Below are 18,845 nucleotides of genomic sequence, written 5' to 3'. Positions count from 1 at the left end.
CATTTCAGGCTGAAAATTGATGAGAAAATAGGCACATCCAGCCTCAGCTAAAATTAAGACGTTCTAATAAAAAAAAACGTGTATTCGAAAGCATCCACCGAAAGCATCTGTTCTGAAGGCACATTCCAGCTGGATATGGCGGTCTGTTCTAAGCGAACTAAAGAAAAAAGTCTGCTGGAAAAATATGATCTGTTTTACTGAAGATTGGGACCACCTGGAAAAATATGGTCTGTTTTACTGAAGATTGGGACCACCTGGAAAAATATGGTCTGTTTTACTGAAGATTGGGACCAGCTGGAAAAATATGATTTGTTAAGATTGGGGCTAGCTGGAAAAATATGATATCTTTTCTTATGAAAAAATAGTTTTGTATCCAAAAAATGAGGTGTCTAAGAATTCCCTATCTGTTCTAAAGAAATTTCAAAAAAGTCAAAAGTCTGCTCTTCTCCTTCTGAATGTGGTTGCTAGGAGTGGGAGCTGAAAAATTCTCTATCTGTGTAGAACATCTGGAAATTTTCGATCTGTTCTCACAGATATTTAAACTTTTAGCTGGAAATTAAGTTTCTGTTTTCAAAAGTCCTTGTCGTGGACTAGAAATTATGATTGACAGTTTGACCACGTGACCAGTAGGGTCACGTGGATATATAAATAGCGCGACATTTGTAATTTATGATTAGTACGAAACTAGAAAGAGAAGAAGTAACATAGATCTAAAAGAAATATACAGTCCTCCACTTATTTCGTTTCGGACATTTGGTCCAAACGAACCGGATATGAATCTGGTATAAAAGTTTTTTTAAAGAACTTTTATTGAATTATCGTTGTTGAACTTGACCGACTTGCAATGATTTTGGAATTGATTTGAATAAATAATTATTGAACTTGTGCTGCTGAACCTGAACTTATTGGACACTGATTTATGGATTTGATTGGAAATTTAATGAAACATTTATTGATTGAACTTATGCTGTTGAACTTGGAACTCACACGGATACGATTTATGGATTTACATTTGATTTGGAAACTTTTGAGATTTAGAAAGAATTTATCGAAAATTGGAAAACTTTGGATACAAATTTACGAATAATTCCTATCAGTCATTGGGGGGATATATCGTCATATAATTTGATTTGAGATTTGAGGATACACATTTACGAATAATTCCTATCCGTCATTGGGGGAATATATCGTCACACATTGATTTTAGATTTGAGGATACAAATTTACGAATAATTCCTATCCGTCATTGGGGGAATATATCGTCACACATTGATTTGAGATTTCAATTTGAAAACTTTTGACATTTAGATTGTATCGAAAATTGGAGAAGTTTGGATACAAATTTACGAATAATTCCTATCCGTCATTGGGGAACATATCGTCACACATTTGATTTGAGAATTTGATCTTTACACATTTGATTTAGGATTTGAGAACTTTGGAGTACATTGTTACACATGATTTGGATACTTCAGACTTGATTGAGAATTTGAGATTTACGACTTTTAACGAACGGGAACAAAGTTTGATATTTTCTCGGCCCCATTGGAAATTTGGCCCCTACGACTAAAGAATAGATCGAAAATTGGTTACTTGAACGTTGAGAATTGTACGTATTTAGAAAGCAAGACATTTTGAATCGTCAAAATTGGGAAACTTTACTGGAACTGGAGATTTGTTTGGGAAAACGTCGAACTTTAGAATCTTTTTTGCTGGAACTTTGAAAGAAGTTTACTTTGGAAATTATTGAGAGATTCTGCTAAAGGAGACTTGTTTACGCAAACCTCACCTGCTTTATGAACGTTTTATGAACTAGGATTTTACTCGATTTATTAGAACATTTTGTTACACTTTTTATAGGAACTTAGATTATTTTGGCAGGGTGAGTGTTGTGATTTATATTTTCGGGGGAATGTCGTGGAATAGAAATTATGATTGACAGTTTGACCACGTGACCAGTACGGTCACGTGGATATATAAATAGCGCGACATTTGTAATTTATGATTAGTACGAAACTAGATAGAGAAGAAGAAACATCTAATAGAAATATACAGTCCTCCACTTATTTCGTTTCGGACAGTCCTTCAATGTCGAGCTGGAATTTAGCGATCTGTTCTTAAGATTTTGTCAACCGTCAGCCCTGGTAGATAAAAGCAGTTAAACTCGCTTAAAATCAATCGCCTGGTAATTTCGAACCTGTTCTGAAAGTTTTTTTACCTCCTAGCTGGAAAAATATAACTGTTCTGAAGTAAAAATTTCTCCCCTGGAAAACGAGGAACTGTTCTTAATTTCGGGGAAATCCTTCCAGCTGGCAAATCAGAACAGATATTTGCAAATTTTAGGTCGGTGGCTGCTTCTGAGTATTGGTAATGCGCAGGGAATGAACGAGGTTGAGAGGGAATCAGCCTTTTCAACGGCACATCTGTAGCTTTTGGTTGTGTTCCTTAAAAGCTATACAACAAGCTGCCCCTTGTAAAAACGACTACCCATGTTGTCTATCTCATATGTATTACCATACTTTATTTCCAAGACATAATGACTATACCTAGTCATACCTAGTACTAGGGGGGTACTACTCTCGGGTACCTAATAGCTGCCCCCCCCCCGCTAATTAATTTTTCGAAAATTTGCCACCCAGGACATTCTTGTTCCAACCCCCCCCCCCCGCTTATTAATTTTTGGGAAAATGTTTTTGAAAATTCCCTCTTTTGTCCTAATTCTGCTGTATATTAGCCTCCTTTTCAAAAATTTTCCACTCAGGACATTTTTATTCCAACCCCCCCCCGCTTATTAAGTTTTGAGATTTTTTCCAACCCCCCCCCCACTTATTCCAAACCCCCGGCTATTAGGTGCCCGAGAGTAGGTAATAATAGGTACAGAATCCTTTTATTACATACACAATACTTTCTGTATTGAGTGAGGGAGGGCCTTAACAGCTTCCCAAAAGAAATATATTTTTAGGGTAAAGACCCTTTTTCTTAATTTCAGGTATGCAGATTAATAATAAGTAAAAAGTTTCTGATAAGCAATTGACAAATAAGAATGGATGATCTCACTAATTTGAAAAAGTAAGTGGCTTTCTGGAAAATAAACACTACAATCATGGTCGAAATCTATTTAGAATTAAATAAGCTTATTTCCTCGTTTTTCGAAATTTTGAGTTCGGGCAAGAAAGTCGATTTTGGGCCATCTCTCAAATTTAATCGGATATTTCAATTTGGCTCGGGTTTATATAGACCTCCAGGTTATATTATGAGACATTCTGATAAATAACGAGATTGCTCACGAGAATTTTTAACCCGCGCGAGTAAACTCGCACCTGTCAATCATTTTTTTAGACCTGTCAATCATTTTTTAGCTGCTTTTCTTTTCACTTGTAGTTCTGAAAAAAAGTGATAATAATAAAAAAAGACGAAAGTCGATTTTTATGCATTTTTTTCAGTTGAAAGTTCTGGAATACTGGATTTTCAAGAGAAGGGGAAGTCACGACTCTTGACTCTTGACTCTTGACTCTCCACCCGTTAAACCAACCTGATCTATTTTGAAATACTGTACTTGAGGTGACACCACTTAGAAAATTTTTGTTTCCTAAAAGAAATTTTCAAAAATATCAATAAGAGCTCATAAAACCAGAAAAAGTTTGGTCAATGCTGACAAAATAACACAAACTTCAACGCACCGTATAGGATTCGAACTCTCGAAAATGGCTACACTTATTTACTAGCGCATCCCTCATATCACCTCGGCCACTCAAGATGAACCGAGGGCGGCTATTGATAAAAGATGTCATATCTTTATTTGCCATGACCTGTATAATTTTATTTACCCTGTCAAGGTATTAACTTCTTAAACAAATGATTTTAGATCATATTTCCAACATGCGGGAGCCGATCGCCGATTCTCAGGGATTTACAGGACTCTTTAGTGGGACTGCTGCAAACGGGCTGTAAACCTTGCTAGTGCCTGTAAAATTAGAATTTCCATCTGGGGGGTTAGGTTGGGACACTCTCCAATCTCCTTAAAGTCTCAAAAGACTGAGGAGAGGAGCTTTTTCTTGCATGCGGATTCACAGAGCGTACACGCGCGGGCGATTAAACACGATTGCGCGGAATGCGGGTCAAAAAAATTTCCGTGAGCAATCTCGTTATTTATCAAAAAGTATTATGAGTCTTATTGGACCATTTTTGAACTTTTGGATCTTAAGTCTCATGTTCCAACCTACTTTATAGCACTTACAAATCGATTGTGGTCTCAAAACTTCCCGGTGGATTTCCCTTTTTTGTATATTACGACCATGATTAAAGATAACCCGGGGGGGGGTACTACCCTTGTCGACCGACGGGGGTGCTCCGCTGAGGTTCGAAATTTGCGAAAAAAGTGACCCTGAATGGGACTGAAATTATTCCAAATTTTCTACTTTATCCCCAAATTTTCCGGCGGACCGACGACGACTCTGGAGGGACGGCGGACCAACGACGACTCTCAAAGGACGGCGGATCGCGACCGGCGACGACTCTCGAGGACGGCGGACAAACAAACAACGACTCTCAAAGGACGGCGGACCCATATTTTAAATTAAAGACCAGATTAATTAAAAATTAGATTAAATTGAGGACGAATAAAATGAAAAGAGAGGCTCCCGCGATGTCCCTCCCAACGACTTCCTGGTCGGACGACGACTTTCGAAGGGCGCCGTCCCGACCCTCGTCCGGACCGGCATTATGGAGCCGAACCCCCCTCCCTCATGCTGGTTAAGAAATTCCTGGCCAGTCTCTATGATGCTGCTTGCTTGGTTCTCGGACTTTGGTAAAAACGAAAGTTGCGGTCACACTCTCTATGTGAAATAGCCTTCGATTTCTACCCATAAAAGCTATATTTAGACAATTGAGTTCTCAGGCTAAATTATCGTAACAAGGTGAGTGAGGCCATTTTTTCAAAACAAACAAACTTTCAAAAAATATTTAAAAAGAAAAGACTCAGCAGGGGACCTGATCACAAAAAGATAATAATGGGGACTGAAATGCCTGAGATCCAGATCAATGAAGTCCTTTTGGAGGTCGATGAGGAGGAGCCAGAGCTGATTGAGATAATGGTTTCCACCACATCAAATGATGAAATTATCCATGTCCTGTTAAAATCATTTTTATCTGATAAAGACACTAAGGATTTGCGAAAAGGTATCCAACCATTGCATTATTTGTTTTTATTCAGTAGTTATTTATTTTATAACGCTCAAACGCTTTTAAGCCTGTCTGGCTGGGTCCATTGAGTCTAATCTAAGTACGGAGACTTAAAATGTAAACTGATCCATGTGCGTTTGGTTTGGGAACGCGAATCACGAACGCGAACTACCCATGTCTAAACTTTTTAATATATCTCCAGAACTAACAGATTTTTTGAAATTCTGTAAAAAGGTCTAAGTTCCTGAATAGTTTTACTATGTTCTGTGAAAAAATCATAACCATCAGTCAAATACTCATTCATCTATTTAAGTAAGATTGAAGACAAAAGTTTGCGAAGAAAAATAAACCTTGAGCACAAAAAATGCTTTTTTAAACACTTTTTTCCACCGAAAAACAAATAACTTTTACAGACTTACCTTCCCCAAACATGAAGAAGCCTCTACTAATTAAAGTAAATGAGATAAGATAAGATAAACCTTAAAATCAACCAGAATTTACAACCTTTCGTCCAAAGCAAAAGACGTGCTTTTCTCGCCGCTTCAGTCAGGCACATCCTGGCAAATGAACGGGGGTGAGCATTTGCATGTGGTATTCGTCACCCAGTGTAAATGAGATAGGACGTCTCAGGCTAAAAGCGTGAAAATGAATAAAAATGAACTTCAAACTGAAAAAGGGAAAAAAGGAAGAAAACTGGGAACTTTATTTTTTCATTAAAAGTTTCTTCAATCTTCGAAGACAAAATTGACCCATGGAAAAAAAATTTCATCTATGCAGTTCTTTGAAATGAAGCAAAATATTTCCAACCCGGTTCAATTAAACTGGGTATTCTGCGCTATTACGTCACTTTTGTTTTCGACCCCGTTCATTTGCCAATGGTCGCAAGTGAAAAATACCCCGTTCATTTGCCAGGATGTGCCTGACTGATCTTGTTTTAGAATGAGAATTCTAGAGAATTCCATTCGGTTTCAGCTCCTGCGGTCTTTTTTTCATCCAATCAGATCGCGCAATTTCACTTTCGCTTTCTCTAGTCCAATAAGACTGCGGGATTTGAGTCATGTGACATCTCTATTAAAAAACCCGCACAAATTAAAATAGAAATTAGGGGGTCACACTACTGGCTACAGGAACTGGAAGCAAGCAATTAAGGCCAATATTCTTGTTTTTTTTGAAGGACACAAGGTATAGGAAGCTTTACTGAAAGAGGGATAAGGCTGGGACTATCTATTTAAAAGATATGGACAAAAAAAGGCACTTTTTTGGGTGATAATTAAGATTTTACTTAGAAACTTTAATTCTCTTACCCCCGTCTCCGCCCCCCCTGATATGAGCAAGGGAACCATGTTGGCCACCCCTACTGAAAATTTCAGATCAAAACAAACAAGGAATTAATTCCTGTAACTCGAAGAAAATTGGAAAAAGCTGGTTTTTGACTGTTTCTGATCCTAAAGTGCTATTTTTTGGTAAAAGCTATGCAATTTATGTTTTGATTTCTAGAAAGCTTACCCATTCATTGTCAATACATTTTTTATTTGAAAGTAATCTCTTCATGGAATAAAAAGATATAGTCAAATCTTGTAGGGTCATTTTTCAAAAAAATTTTGCCAAATTCGATTTTCGCATTTCGCCATTTTACCCTACGCAAATGCACGTGGATCAAACTATACCTTTGTGTCTGCGTCAGAAGATTCCATATTTAAATTGATTCAGCATGTCCAATCAAACAAAATAGTACAAAATAACATTTGTCTGTTTTGTTTATATCGCTCAAAAAAACTTTACGAGCTTCCCGTGGACACGCTTCAGTTTAAAACCAGGACCAGTTTACTAGCAAATATTTCCACCCTAAGTATATTTATAACTATGTTTTCATACCAAATAAGACATTTAATATTTATATGAATTTACAACATTCATATATTTAATATAATTAAGAGAAACCAAGTTTTTCTCAAAGAAAATGTTAAAAAAATTCAGTCCTGAAATTACACGCCTGTTTAAATCATGTTTTCAAAAATTGGCCCGCGTGTGGCCCGAACACGGCCCGAATTCTCGGGCCAGCTCGGGCCATACTCGGGCTTTACGCGAATTCCAATAAAAGTTTTGGCCTGAGAATTCTCGGGCTATGCCGAGGGTCGTAGATGGATATGTAGGCATTGCCTTAAGATAGTCTAAACTATTAAAAATACAATTTAAAAAAAGCACTAGTTTTTATAAACTTTGTTATCAGCAGAAAAATAAAAAAGTAAATAAATGAAAATTGTTGTTTTCGGCAATTATTGCCGTTTTTAGAAATAAAAGCTGGTTTTATTATTGAACACGTGGTATTTGGCACCCTCGTGATCAGTAGGCCCACTGTGCCTCGTTTAGTTTTGTTTTCAACTGGTTTTTGTTGGAAATGCAGATAGCAAAATCGAGTCATATGTAAACAAATTTACAACAGGGGTTTTGTTATCTCATTCTGGCTGTGTTTTGGCATTGATGCAGGATCTTTTAACATATTATTTTAGAACTTTTCATGTTATTGAGCAACGAAAAATTGAAAAAATTATATACTTTTAAAAATCCGAAAAACCTTTCTCTCCATGCAATTTTACTATTTTCAAATACCTCTGACATCTTTGCCCTTAAAAAGGACGACACATTTTGCTGATTCAGCATTTCATCGTTGAAAAAATTGCCATTTTTGGCAATAATTGCCATTTTTATCTTAAACACCCAACTGGTTATGATTACTTGGGAATGAAAACATATAAATAAATAAACATAAAAAAGAACATAATAATAAAGGCATTATCTTTGCTTTCTTACGTAGGGGGGGGGGGGGTTCTCAATTTCATAAAATGGTGGGAGATTTGAAGAAACAAAGAAAACTCATAGGTTCAGCCCCCCCTTATTTGTTTGGGGGGGGGGGGCTAAGAAATATTTTGGCCTTTAAAGAGCCTGGGGGCTAAAATTACCAAAATATTTGGGGGGACCTACTTTGTTGGGGGGAGCCTAGATGATCTGACTGAGACTCTGGGGGCTGTTCAGCTAAATTCAAAAGATATAGATAAGTATCTTACTATTAAATCAAATATAAAAAGCAAAAGACTTGTAAACATAAATATTAAAACAAGTAAAATTTAGTTTTCATTTATCAGTACTGTACTTTATTGGGAGAACAATGTTTTTGTTTTTGTTTATCTTAGGACCTGAAGTGTTAGGGGACCTAGCACAAGGCAATTTTTTGGGGGGAGCTAAATTGTTGGGGGGACCTTACTTTGTTGGGGGGAGCTAGAAACCTAACTGAAGCTATGAAACTGTGAAAATTTACAGATGGATACCTTTAAAGTTGGTCTCACTAACGTCAACATCCCTCTACTAGCACTAATACCGACACCCTTCTTTAGAGATAGGAATAATATGAAGGTCGGAATTACTGATAGAGAAAATATTTTTCACTCTCTGATTGCTAAACAACCAAAATTATTTTCAATCAGCGATTCTGACCTTCCTATTTTATTCCTATCTTTAAAAGGTGTCGAAATTAGAAGAGGGATGTCGACATTAGACCAATTTACGGTATAAAATAGAACATGTGTTTTATTTGATATTTTTCATTGATTTATTTTCAGAGATAAAAGAAGTTAAGATTGAAAAAAAACTAACAGGAAAGCAAATCAAAAAGGTGAGTTATACATGCTACCGTCAACCGTAAGTTAGTCTAATATTGACATCCCTAGTCTAATTCCGACACACCCTTCTTTAGAGACAGGAATAATATTAAAGCTTGAATCATTGATTGAAAAAGGATTATTCCTCTCTGACCACTAAGAAAAAAAAAACAGTTTCAACCTTTCTATCAATTTCAGCTGATAAAAAGGGTGTCGGAATTAGAGGAGGGATGTCGACATTAGACCAAGTTACGGTATGTAAAAAAACTTTCTTTCTGAATTAAAAAAAATAATTTTTCGAAAAGTGTTCAAACATAAGAGTTCACAAAATTCCCAAGTTTTTGGCTTTTTCGTCAGAAAATCCACTACATTACTCTCGGGTACCTAATAGCCGGGGGGGTTGGAATAAGCGGGGGGGTTGGAAAAAATCTCAAAACTTAATAAGCGGGGGGGTTGGAATAAAAATGTCCTGGGTGGAAAATTTTTGAAAAGCAGGCTAATACAGCTGAATTAGGACAAAAAAGGGAACTTTCAAAAACATTTTCCCAAAAATTAATAAGCGGGGGGGTTGGAATAAGAATGTCCTGGATGGAAAATTTTCGAAAAATTAATTAGCGGGGGGGGGACGGCTATTAAGTACCCGAGAGTAAGCAAACTCCATAGATTTTCAAGAGAGGTAATAATATCAATTTTCAAACCAGGAAAACAAATTTAATCCAAGTCTTTTTGGCATTCAATCTTGGCCATAAAAATTTATTGTCAAAATCCTGCAAAATCTTATGAAATTATAATATTACTTTTTCTTTTAAGAACATTTATTTGTTGTTCAATATCAAAAGAGAATTTGTGATAAAGGTGAGAAAATTTAAATATAAATTAGGGTTGCTTATTATTGCAAACTTTGATTACTATATCCCCTCTTGTCATCCAGAAAAATCAAGTTCCCTCAAAATTGTGCTACAAGTATCAGATCTAATCCTTTCAAAATCCAAACCCTGACAAGTGTCCTTCTTTTTTAGTTACGTAACAGCAACAAATCCCTGGTTCCATTCAGTAATACTATCAAGCCTAACACAGCAGACAAGTGAGTGGTTTTTTTTTTTTTAAGTGCTGCTCAGGACTTTCTCATTTTTAGCTACTACTGTACTGTATGTAGTTTTAGTTGAAAAATAATTTTCGATTCCACTTTTTTTTCAGTCCATACATACTTGAAGTATTTTACCAATATCAAACAGGTAAATGGTTAAGAAAAAGCTAGTATTAAGTGAACAGCCAGTATTAAAAAGTAAAGAGCCCACATCAACTTTTGATTTAAACTTCTCAAATGATGTAAAGCCCTAATTATGCTCTTAGCCATAAAAAGCTAAGATTTGTAGGAAGATCTAGAAAAACATGCTTTCTGTCTGATAACCATTTCAGTTGCATTTTGCTGGATCTAAAATGGGACAATTTTTTATAAGGACATTTTATAAAACTCATAGGGATTATTAAAGGGGTGGGATGGGAAGGTCATAGGGATGTAAATATTACAATCACTATATAAAAGTGGGTAAACTGTTTTTATATTCTTTTTTCGTTGACAATAAAAAATCTGATATTTTTAACATTTCGTTGTTTCAGTGACGCCTTTACCAAGAACAGTCAGCGTAGCAACTTATGAACAGCTTTTAAAAAGAAAAATGAATAGCACTTCAAATAGAGTACGTCTATACTTTTGTTATTTCATAAAAAAAGTGCTCGATACTTGTACATGTTTTTTTATAAGCATTGCACTTATAAGCATATCTAGGCTCAGATATGGGGAAAAATTAAGCATATGGCAAACATTACTTGAGCCTACGAAAAATGTTTTTTTCCTGATTTTGGCTGGAATTTTACGGATTTTCAGTATTTCCCTAAATTTATGTTTTAGATTTAAGCATCCCCTCAAGCATTTTTCAGCCTTATTAAGCTTTGAACCTAAGCATCTCTGAGCCTGTTTTCGGATTTTTGTATGCTTATAAAAAAAAAACATGTAGAGTAAAAAAGCATATTTTATTTATAAGTAGCTCACTTTAGCTTTCTTTGCATTTGTATTTTTCTCCATAATTGAACATTGCAAATTCGCTAACCCGGGGGGGGGGGTACTAGGGTTGGCGGATGAAAATCAGGGGTATGTCCGGACGGGACCTCCGAAAACTGACCCTTAGAGAGACTAATTTTTGCCGAAAAGGTACCCTTAGAGAGACTTTTTTTGAAAAACTTTCTTCCATTTTAGAAAGAAACCCTACCCTTAGAGAGACTAATTTAAAACTTTCTGATTTTTTCGACCCTTAGAGAGACTTTGAATGGTGAAAAAACCGACCCTTACCATCTGCACATACCCATCACTCATTTTTGCCTAAGTGTCCCCCCCCTCGGGGTCGCTAATGAAAACCATAAATAATTTCGTATATTTTAATAATGTACATTGAAGATTAAGATTCTGAATAATAATCATTTCTGATTATTTTTATATTAGTTGGCAAAACTTGAAGACTTTATTCCAGACCTTCCAAAGAAACAAGAAATCAAAATCAACGAAGAAATTAAAGACTTAAATGACAAAATGAATATATTGGAGCGAAAATTAAATGTGAGTTACCCTTTTCTTAAAATGCATTAGATGTATTAAACCGTCACCCGGCGTCGCACCCGCCGAGTAGAGTGTTGTTGAGCACATCAAAAGCCCTTTGGATGGTGAGGGAGGGTAATAAGCTTGAATTCTAAGTCCAAAGAACGAAATATTACCACTTATCACTGATTGAAGCTCGAGAAATCGCATATTTAATGTTTGGTGACGTCATTTGGGCCCTAAATGACGTCATCGAAAAGTGATGAATTGTTCACATCACTGAAATGAATTAATTATTTACCCAAAAGATTCTCTAGATGAATTCCGATCCAATGAGGGGTCATCCATTGCTTAAATCCTTCTCAAACTCGAGATATTGTATATTTCAGGATTTGATGACGTCATCGGACCCAAAATGCCTCAATTCGAATATATTTACTTTCGAAAGTTTCTTTATACCCACTCTTACCCCTCCCAACTTATTCTCCATTAAATTTCAGATCCAATGAGGGGTCAACCATCTCCTAACTCCTTTCCAATCTCCAGATATCGCATTTTTCCGGTTTTGATGACGTCATCAACTGAAAACGCCCAAAAATTCAGCCAAATTTCAAAGTCGCACTCAAGCCAAATAAACCCTACAATCTTATTCTCCATAAAATTCTCGATCCAATGAGGGGTCACCGACCTTCCAACTTCTTTTCAAACTCGAGATATCGCATTATGAAGCTTTTCCCAAATCTGTGACGTCATTCGGTCCCTTTACCCCTAATTTTGTCAACGGTCAATTCGCGAATTTTGGAATTTTTGCGGTCAACGGGTAGCTTATGCCCCAAGGGTCCCAAAAAAACAAAAAACGTCAATTATTTCCACGGGAAAGTGGGTTTTTAAATTTGCGAAAGATTTGCACTGCAACGACTTCTCCTTAAAAACGCTAATTTTCACACTCTTCCCCTGACCACTTTCGCTTTCGTTTTCAACCACCCATCCATCCAACCAACCAAAAAATCGGTCACGTAACTTTGAAACCCCCATCTCAAAAATCCAAAATGACTCCCCCACGGCTCATAGAGAATTCTACGTTTAGTAGCACTCTACTCTCAGGAAAACCAGAATTGTGTTTGGGCGAGAATGACGATTTCACTCCTCCCGCTTTAGTGGCTTCCATCCTACCAGCCTTATTGGAACATTTTTGAGCTTTTTGATCCCGAGATAATAAGTGCTAAGGTCTTTTAGTTAAACCACTTAAAATATGTTCTAAGTTTTACAGAGGCAATTATCTCTCGCCACTTTACAGAGCTTTGATTATGTTACACAATCTTTAATGGGTAGAACTGTGCCCAACTACTGATGAAGGAGGTTTCGCAGTCTTTATTTTCATTAATGTGCAGTTTAATGTTTTTATAATAACTCAAATAATGATTTTTCCATTACTCTTAGGATGCTGATTCAACTCACTGGCAGGGAATGTTCGAGCGGGTGCCACTGTGGTGATATTGCTCCGAAAGATATAGTATTCAAGGTGGAATAATATCAATACGGTTGTCATATTATTTGAAAAGCGATCTCCCGTTTTCGAGGACAATTTCGATTTCGTGCAAGTATATTTTGGTATCACATAATTGTTGTTTGAGTTGTAAGCGTTACGACAACATACTCGACTTCAAGGACTTTCATTTTGTTTTGTTTCTTGTTCTAAATTTTTTGTCTTTTTCTTTTTTTTCATTTCCTTAATTTTTTTACCTGTAAATATTAAATTTGTACATTTTCATTTCAACATTTTCTTTTTTTCACGTTACATACGCACATTATTAAAATTTTCAAAATTTTGAAATCCTCATTAATTTTCTACTGTGTGAAATTTTTATGTCCGTAATGGCCCTTTTTACGCCGACCCCTTTTACGCCGCAGCCTGATTTTGGGCTTACGCCAATTAGGGCCGTAGATAACGCCAAAGTTTGTTAGAATGGCTATTTATGCTTCAATTTACATTAAAATATCATTTTTCAGTAGTAAACCGTTGAAAATCACTGATTTTTGTTAAGTTTTAAATATGGAGTAAAACAGTGGATAATTTTTTATCTTCGAATCAGATCTAAAATCCTTTAAATAGAGAAAAATGGTGAAAAATTAACGCCACTTTTAAGTAAAATTTGCAAAATTTTGGCTCTTTTTACACCGGCCCTTTTAACGCCGGTCCTTATTACGCCAGGAGCCTAAAAGTGACGCCAATAAGGGCCGGCGTAAAAAAGGCGGATAAGGTACTCAAATTCATTTTTATACACATTATATCAAATTTTATTCCGTTATACATATTACGATATTATATCAAATTATATTCCGTTTTTTGCCGACAAATATCGTAAATTAGATTAAAGTTCCTTGACAATCGGACGGCATCGAAAATAAGTATATTTGGATGGGTCACAGGCAAGAAACATGTTAAGTTTTAATAATGGAAAGGCGATCATTGAAGAGAAAATAAGTATTGTTTTCAGATACATTTCTTTTCGATATTAATAAATAGCTACTATGTACATTATTCGGTATAATAATAGTTTATTTTTTCAGCAAAAATAAATTTTAAATTGTTGTTGCTATTTTTAAAAATAGAAAATGTCTTTTACCTTTCAATTTTAATGTCATTTCTCACTCTCTGCCCAATATTTAAGCTCCAGCTTTATAGAGAATCCGGCTCCATTAGTTCACATAATACCCATAGGATAAAGTAAAGCAATATGGTTCCTGTAGCTTTGGTAAATTTGCGTTGGATCTGCGTTGCAAAGACACTTTTCTACAATCGCATGTCTTTGCTTGTGTGACACTCTAACTGTATATTTCAAAGGCCTCCGATCGAAATGCTTAAATGTTCTCCAGAGCAATTTCAATTGAACCGATTGTAGCCCATCTCACTGTGTTACGTGCCGCAACTTTCAGTGTTCTCAAAACCATTACTATTGAATGAGTAATCTCTTCATTTACAGTAATGGTTATTCTGTTCTTTCTCACACGTTTTACACTTCACCTCACAACACCAAATCAACTTACAACCACATTTGGCTTTTACAATCTCACGTCTCGAATAATAACCTCTGTCACAGCATAACATGTTACAATCGTTTATTGAATTCCCTGTTTTGGTGCAAGATCGTCCTGCTACACCATACGACCCAATAGATAATTTCTTTTCACAGTAACTTGGTGAATCTTTAATATAAACCATGTCTTTAGCTGAATACTTATTATAATTAGGGTTGGTTTCTACGAGCCTGATTTCAGTATTTTTGGAATTTCCATCGTCGTTTCCCTGCTTTAGTTCGACTTGTACAGATGACCTGTAGAGGTTTTCGAGATGTTTAGCCACCTTATTGAAGCGACCGAGTTGTCGGTAGCAAGTATTGATAGCACAGTTTGTGGACACTCCGATACATCGGCATTGAACAAAGGATTTCTCGTAAACAGCCTGTAGAATAGAAGAAAGAAAGTAGACTTAGGTATATAATTATAAAGTGTACGAAGGAAAAGGAGGACCACGATACAATTTGTATTCTCATAACTTTATCCAATTTCTGATAAACTCCATTAAACCAGATAATGATTCAAGGTTAATTGTCTACTGTTTTTATTTTGAGCTGAATGTAGATTTTACAAAGTTTGTACCGCCATTTTGGTTGGTTATAAGCATATGAAGGCTCAGATTTGCAGAATTCCTAAGCATAACATGAGCATATAGGTATGTCAGCCTAAAATATTTTTCAAGTGGTAATTTTTATCTGTTTAAAAAGGTTTGGTAGAGGTCAAGTAAAAAATAAGACATTCCACGGCTAGCTAACATTCCATTGCTCCCAAAATCTGAACAAACTTTTACAAAATTTCTGAAATTTCATTAAAAACTTGGCTCGGGGTGAATCATAAGCATGATTCTTAAGTATAATAAGCATAAACTATAACTGGATGCTTTGAGATCTTAAGCATACACGAGCCTGACCAAGGGGCATACACTTGATTATAAAAAAAACAAACATGTACTTCAATCAATAAAGGGGTGTAATATAAGAAACAGAACTGGTACGTTGACTATGACTAAGTTTATTAGTTATTCAGAGAGCTCCTACACCCAAGTATCAGCATTTTGAATTTTATTGCGAACACGTGCTCATCAACAGGATACAGCAAAGGACATTTAGGAGAAGTAAAGAATTTGTTTGTTTTTGTTAAGAATATAAAGGTATCTTTAAAAATCATTTCAAAATATCTGAATATCGAAAGCATGCATTTCCTGTTTTGGTTCCTGCTCGCTTTTAGCAGAGGCGGGGCTTTCTCTAAAAAATTGTTATTGGATGTCAGAAATGGAGGCATGAAAATTCCAGCGTTTCATTTGTTTTTCAGGATTTTAAAGCATTTCCCTTCTTTAACTCGACGGACTATGAAAACATTTGAAAACTTCCATGGCCTTATAAGGATCACAGCCACCAAATTGAACAAAGGAGATGTAAAATTGTTTACATGTTTTCAATCAAAGTATGTATCCAAGTATCTAATTTATCTACAACGGGTCAAATCAAAACATATTTGAATACCCATTGCGAATTTCCAATAAGTATACCATTGAAAGATATCAAAAAAATCACCGTCATTTTTGGATAGATTTACAATGAAAACTTGACGTGACTTTTAGATGTTTATTTACAAACTAAATTTCAGCTCTTCACCAGGAACTCACCAAAAAAAATACGGTGACTCTATTACATTTTTAACAAAAAATTTCGATTCCACTTACCCATCTTCCAGCTTCATTATTATGAAGATTCATCAAAACTCTTGAAAACTTGGAAAGTGTTTCTTCAGAAAGTTGTTCACCAGCATCCGTGAATTTCTTACTGAATTGATATCCGTATGGTAAATTATCACCACACCCTCCCCATACATCACTTTGTTTCAATGATCCAGGGCGTTCTTCTTTAGAACACGAGCAGTGATTGGCTAATTTTCCTTCCATGCAACCACGACTGATAGTATGCATAATGGCAGCTGATGTTGATGCATAGATATATGCTGTCTCTCTGGTAGCTATGTTTGAGAAAAAATTGAGGAAAGTTTTTTATAAGTAACGAGGTTAGGATGATTGTTCTTTGAAATTTAGATATAATTTAGAGAAACCTAAAAACTTCCTAGTACTAACTACGGGAAATTAAACTGTGCTTACAGTAGAAATTAAGAATCCAAAGAAATTCATAATTCGCAAACGCTGTAGAAGGAAAGCAAATTTGTTCTTGTAATGCCTGTAATGGATGGTTGGATTCAATTTACAGTCACTTCACTAAAAATATAGATTCAAAAGTTTGTCGTAAAGCAGCAATCGAGACAAGAGACTGTACCACGCATAAGTTTAAAATCTTACCGAGTGGCATTTTAGGTAATAGTAGTGGTGAAACAGATGAAGGTGGAGGGAGAGTGCAATTCCATCTTCTCTGGGAGAATTGTTGTTCACATTCAAACTCTGAGATGAATTTCGCATCGAGTAACAGCTCTAAATGTTTTTGTTGATATTTCTTGCATAATTTGACTTGTTGAGGTGTGAGGTTGCGTCGAGTGTCACATAAAGGGATCGGTAATAACAAACCGTAGATGATGGTGATGAATAAACTGAAAATAGAGAAAGTAAAGCGATACAGAAAATGCCTAAAAATAGAAATTGTATAAGAGGTTTGGACCAGTTTAATAGTTTAAAACTAGCCTTTTAAGGTTGAAATGGGTAGACACTCGCTCGACTGGGTTTTGAGATATGGTAGACGAACCAAAAAAAGTGAAAAACGACGAGTATTTCGTCAAAAGAACTACCTCAAAATCTTTATCACGGCATGATCAAAGCACGAATAAACTGTTATCAAAATTTCGTAATGTGGATTACGAGGTATCTAGCACACTTCTTTTAATTTCGTGATTTTAAATGTGTTCAGGTCTCCGCCAACAATTTAATTTCTAATTCCACATTTAGGTTGTGAGTAACTCTACCTCCATGAAAAAATTGTTCCACAGATAGGGTTGTAAAATCATCTAAAACCTAGATACAGTAAAAGGCTCTCCATAATTCGAACGGATAGACAGAATTAGAAATTGTTCGAAATAGGAAAAAAATTCGAGTAATTGAGCTTTGAAGTTCCTTTTGTAAGAGCTTGCTGAAAGGAAAGCTTTAAAACGTATTCCAGTTATTGAGGTTCCAGTTAAGGAGAGGCTGTAATAATATGCAAAAAAGGGGTTCGTACCTGAACATTGCGATTTTGATGATTGTAGCCATGGTTAATATCTTTGAAGTGTTTGTTTGCTGACGAGAGTTAAAGTGTAGGCAACAAGTCTGGGGTTTTCTTTCGTTTTTAATCAATAATTTAGACTAATCAACAATCAATTAAGATCAAGTCGTTATCTCTATAAAAAATACCATAAAAAATTATTTCAAAATTCTCGATAAGTTATTGCCCTGGTTATTGCTAAATCTCAATTTGTAACTTGACCAGGGTGTTAAAGCCATGTCAAATTTAATGAATTTTAGTGAGACTAAGAAGACAATCTTTGAGATAAAAACTTTGATACCAAATCAATTCTCAATATCTAGACTCAAATCTGATTTGTTTCGACTTAAGTTTCAGATTATATCTAACCTTTCTATCTATGACCTGTCATTCATTTATCTGACCGCTCAGATTCGTCTAAATGTATACCCACAAATATCTCCTTACAGCGTTTCAACACAACACCCAGAAATGAATAACCACTCGACCAGCCTAGTGATCCGATCTAGGGATCCTACCAAATAAATTAAACCTTTATAACTCTTATACCTAACTATAGGTCAAGCATCTTTCGAGTCCAGTCAAAACAATAACTAAACTTAACCTCCATACCAAAAAAACCCGTTTTATCATGACAAACCCCAACAATAAAAGCTTAGACGAGAAAATTCACCGGTCGGCCGACAAAAAATAAATGATTTTTTCATTAAAAAAAGTGACATTAAAGGAAGCGCGGTATGATGGACTAAATTACAAAGTCAATACTTTGAATTGTTGTGTCATCTTTAACTGAATGCAATTAAGGTATAAAATAAAGGGAGAAAAGGAAAATGCAGAAGAAACCTATGTTAAACAAATCTGTGAATTTAAGGATTTTTTAGGAGAGGGGATATGTAATTAAGAGACCCCAAAAATCTCACTTTTTCTTTCCATCAAATAGTCTGAATCCTTCAGTAATCAAATCAACATTTTTGCATGCGATAGGTTTGTATTGTGATGTCACTATATGCTAATCTAAACAGGCAAAAGATAAAATCTTGATGAAACAATATTTTCCCCTTTATTATATCTCATAATTTTATTTAAATTGTAACACATTGCTGTAACAAACTGACGAACTGACCC

At 35.5% G+C, this 18,845-nt stretch overlaps 2 protein-coding genes across 3 annotated transcripts; one reads left to right on the top strand and one right to left on the bottom strand.

Annotated features, from left to right (window-relative positions):
- Window positions 1–4,934: 4,934 nt before the first annotated feature.
- Window positions 4,935–13,274, top strand: LOC136808245 (uncharacterized). 2 transcript variants are annotated; one of them, XM_067064785.1, is made up of 8 exons: window positions 4,935–5,178; window positions 8,799–8,851; window positions 9,648–9,692; window positions 9,857–9,921; window positions 10,035–10,072; window positions 10,458–10,537; window positions 11,338–11,451; window positions 12,871–13,274. In XM_067064785.1, the coding sequence occupies exons 1-8, from the start codon at window positions 5,010–5,012 to the stop codon at window positions 12,922–12,924; spliced, it is 618 nt and encodes a 205-aa protein (XP_066920886.1). In that variant the 5' UTR covers window positions 4,935–5,009; the 3' UTR covers window positions 12,925–13,274. The 2 variants fall into 2 exon arrangements, with proteins under 2 accessions (XP_066920886.1, XP_066920885.1); XM_067064784.1 differs by lacking the exon at window positions 9,648–9,692 and having other exon boundaries at window positions 4,938–5,178; window positions 12,871–13,100.
- A 642-nt stretch (window positions 13,275–13,916) lies between these two features.
- LOC136808244 (protein Wnt-5a-like) lies at window positions 13,917–17,858 on the bottom strand. Its single transcript, XM_067064783.1, has 4 exons — window positions 17,697–17,858; window positions 16,832–17,076; window positions 16,211–16,500; window positions 13,917–14,893 (listed from the first exon to the last, which is right to left on the bottom strand). Exons 1-4 carry the CDS (start codon window positions 17,726–17,728, stop codon window positions 14,405–14,407), a joined length of 1,056 nt encoding a protein of 351 aa, XP_066920884.1. The 5' UTR covers window positions 17,729–17,858; the 3' UTR covers window positions 13,917–14,404.
- Between the last annotated feature and the right edge of the window lie 987 nt (window positions 17,859–18,845).

This window comes from Clytia hemisphaerica, unplaced genomic scaffold (genome assembly GCF_902728285.1).
Source record: "Clytia hemisphaerica strain Z4C2 unplaced genomic scaffold, Clytia hemisphaerica genome assembly, whole genome shotgun sequence".
NCBI classification, from domain to species: domain Eukaryota; kingdom Metazoa; phylum Cnidaria; class Hydrozoa; order Leptothecata; family Clytiidae; genus Clytia; species Clytia hemisphaerica.
The sequence above is the reverse complement of the archived record's forward strand: the minus strand, read 5'-3'. Positions and strand labels throughout refer to the sequence as shown.